General features: G+C 35.8%; 1 protein-coding gene across 1 annotated transcript; it reads left to right on the plus strand.

The window, feature by feature from the left end:
* The first annotated feature begins 308 nt into the window (after positions 1-308).
* Positions 309-1256, plus strand: LOC119536332 (olfactory receptor 5B2-like). Its single transcript, XM_037839092.1, has one exon. The coding sequence runs from the start codon at positions 312-314 to the stop codon at positions 1254-1256; it is 945 nt and encodes a 314-aa protein (XP_037695020.1). The 5' UTR covers positions 309-311.
* The last annotated feature ends 2651 nt before the right edge of the window (positions 1257-3907 follow it).

Here is a 3907-nt window from a genome sequence, read left to right on the forward strand (position 1 = left end):
TTTATTTATTGCAAATATAAAAATTTTTATAACCTCTTTCTGTACCTGATTATTCGTTTATAAAAGTGGGAATTTGGCCAGGTGATTTATGAGAATCCTTCAGCTTTAAGAGTCTGCAACTATAAAAATAATTTATCCCCCAATATTTTTGGTCAAATCCATGCTTTGGATTAGGTAACTGTGAAGAGTAAATTATTTGCCATAATGAAATAAAACTATGGAGTATTCATACATTTAATTTCAATGCAATCTCTTTTTAGTTTACTAATTGTTCCTTTATTTCTCGTTACTAAAGGTGTGTCATCATTCCCATGGAGAATGGTACAGAGGTGACAGAGTTCATCCTTTTGGGTCTAACCAATGCCCCAGAACTGCAGATGCCCCTCTTTATCTTCTTCACACTCATTTACCTCATCAACGTATGTGGGAATCTGGGGATGATTGTATTGATTTTCTCAGACTCTCGACTCCACACTCCCATGTACTTTCTCCTAAGTAATCTCTCTCTGGTGGACTTTGGTTACTCCTCAGCTGTCACTCCCAAGGTCATATCTGGGTTCCTCATAGGAGATAAAGTCATCTCCTACAATGCATGTGCTGCTCAGATGTTCTTTTTTGTAGCGTTTGTCACAGTGGAAAATTTCCTCTTGGCTTCAATGGCCTATGACCGCTATGCAGCAGTGTGTAAACCCCTGCATTACACCACCATCATGACAACAAGTGTGTGTGTACAATTGGTGATAGGTTCCTTTGTCTGTGGATTCCTTAATGCCTCCTTTCACGTTGGAGATATATTCAGTCTCTCTTTCTGTAGGTCCAATATGGTTCAACACTTTTTCTGTGATGTTCCAGCAATCACGGCTCTCTCTTTCTCTAATAAACAGATTAGTGAGATGTTTCTGGTTTTTATGTCAAGTTTCAATGTATTTTTTGCTCTTCTGGTTATCCTGATTTCCTACCTGTTCATATTTATCACCGTTCTGAAGATGCACTCAGCTGATGGATACCGGAAGGCTTTATCCACTTGTGCTTCTCACCTCACTGCAGTCTCCATCTTCTATGGAACAGTCATCTTCATGTATGTACAGCCCAGCTCCAGTCACTCCATGGACACAGACAAAATAGCATCTGTGTTCTATGCTATCGTCATCCCCATGCTGAACCCTTTCGTCTACAGTCTGAGGAACAAAGAGGTAAAGAGCGCATTCAAGAAGGTTGTAGAGAAGGCAAAATTATCTCTAGGATTGGGATTTTAACTTCAAAGGATCCACAATATAATTTCATTCTTCTCACATCTTCTCCATGCAATGAGTCACATTTTAAGGCTTACATTTTTAAGTCTCATTTAATTTATTTATTTTTTCAGTTGAATAACTATTTAAAGTCTCCTAACTGGAGTACATATTTATAATTTTAAATGAAGGTATGTGCTTTTATCGTTGGCAGATTTTAACAAGAGTTATGTAAATATCACACCTTCCATGAATTAATATTTGTTTTGACTGAGTCATTTTGTAGAACCAACATGCTAGCATTACAATTTTCCAGAAGATAAATAGCCAGAGTACAAGAAAATTGCAGGAAAAATTCAAAGTGGTTTTCAATTTATACAATGTATATGACTACCAACTTTTCACTCTGTTTAAAGTGCGCACTGAGAATGTCAATAATGTACTTTTTTCTGTCTGCAAATGCTTTGAAATGGTTAGTGCTGCTCATTCATTCATATGTTAGTTTAATTGCATCATCTCTTATCACTCCCCTAGTCATTTACCCACTTTATTCACACTGATTTTCTTGCAAGTCCTTGACAACTCTAAGCTCCCTCTATCTCGGGGCCTCTGTACTTGAAGTTCCCTCCAACTGGAATGTTTCCAACTCCCTTCACATCTCTGCTTCAATGTTGTCCTATCACGGAGATCCTTCCTGACCCCCTTTATAAAATAGACAATACCGCTACCCATACACGCTGTCTCCTCAGCCTGCATGAATCATAATCCTTACCTCCACTCACCAATTTTATATTTATTTTTCACATGTTCATGATCTATCTTGCCCAACTAGTATGTAAACTAGAGTAGCTTTACCGGCATTTACCAACTTGAATGGTTTTACCTCTTTTGTTCACAACACAGTCCCCAATACCTAGTGAGTGTCTAATTCTCAGTAGAGTCTCATAAAATGTTCGTTAAATGAATTAATAAAATTTTCAGCCCAACTGCATAAATATGTTGAATATTTGAAACATTGATAATTATATTTTATCACCCATAATACGAATCTTCTGGATAAACTTTTAGAGCATTTCCAGAGCCTTCATTAATTTCCTGCTTTACTGAAATATTTTTATCTACATTCTCATCATAGCTTGCACTTCCTACATTTGAGCACAATGATTTCCTGGAAGTCATGTCATTAAGTGTATTATCTCAAACCATCTCATAAATTTAACTTAGAAAAGGTATCTCATTAAATGTCAAGTAACACGTTGAATAAATGATATTAGACTTTAGTAAGTCACAAAAAGACATCGAAATGACATTATTTAAAGTTTAATATCAGAAATAATTTGAAAAATTTCTTCATGTATACCGATTATACAAATAACTTCATTGTTTGTAAGTGTTCATGTAGAATATAATCATCCCAAAATCTGCCAGTAATAAACGTAGTGCATGTTCAATATATTAATAAAATACACAGTCCTTAAGCATTTAACTTTGACCCCCTAGGAGTTCATTTCTTTGCTAAAAGCTACAGGAATGTGCACCCATGTATTCTTTTTTGTTTTGGCATTTCAATGTTTGTACAATTGTACTTGAAAATTCAAAGTTGGTTGTACTGGTACTTGTACAGCAGTGTGGGGTAGCACAAATATTCATTCATTGTGTTTGATGGTGACATTTTTCCTACTGGAACCATTTTTATTAGTATTTTAAATAATTATTTACTTTCAGAATTATTGTAAATTTACAGAAAATTTTAGGAGACACTGGAGAGCCAATAAACAATCTTTGTTAATTTTGTGTTAGACATAGTTTTGCCTTTAATACACTTCAGAAGTGGTGGTAGAGAGTAATAAATTAAAAAAAGACTTCCGAGAGTTTGAAACAGTGGCCAAGGAAACAATGGGAATTGGATTTCTCCCCCAGGGGAAAAATTATGATCTTATGAAGGATCATCTTCCATCATAAGGCTTGAGGAGTCTTTGTAATGCCAACTCTACAGGATTTCAGAACTGACCAATGTGCCTTCCATTCTTCTCTTTTATGAATGGGAGTGTTTTCTTTGTTATATTCATCTTGTTTCAAAGTATATACTGGATTTGAATGTCAAGTGGGATAAGTTTCTTTTTAGTTCATAAATTGCTGGACCAAAAGGAGCCACATCTGGACTGGATGGAGAGGACCACTAAACCCTTTCCATTGTCTGGATATCAAAAATTTGTAGTGATTAGATAGGATTTATGTTGTCCCCTGATGGATGTGCATATTATGTTCTATGTGAGGGGAAGGAGTAAAATTGATATTTGATGACCATAATCATTACAATGAAAAGTCTGCTTAGTTGTTTACCAAACAGTGTACTTTTTCCTCTCAAGCATGTAACTAGACTTAATTTATCAGACCTCATCCTATTAGTTATGCCATGTATTGCATTCTTGTCAATGAAATGTTAATATAAGTCATATGTGCTATTTCAAAGCCTGGCCCATGAAATTTCTACCCCCATGTGATCCTTTCTTTCTTTGTCACCAGGTGGATACAGAGAATCCAAGGTACAGTGAAGCCACTAAAGGGAAAGAACCTGGGTCACTGAATCTCTGTATAAGTTACCATAGAACAAGCAAGTGAACAACACACGAATGAAGGAAACTGCCATGTGAAGCCACTGTGATTTCGGTGCT

This window comes from Choloepus didactylus, chromosome 6, assembly GCF_015220235.1.
Source record: "Choloepus didactylus isolate mChoDid1 chromosome 6, mChoDid1.pri, whole genome shotgun sequence".
Taxonomy (NCBI): domain Eukaryota; kingdom Metazoa; phylum Chordata; class Mammalia; order Pilosa; family Megalonychidae; genus Choloepus; species Choloepus didactylus.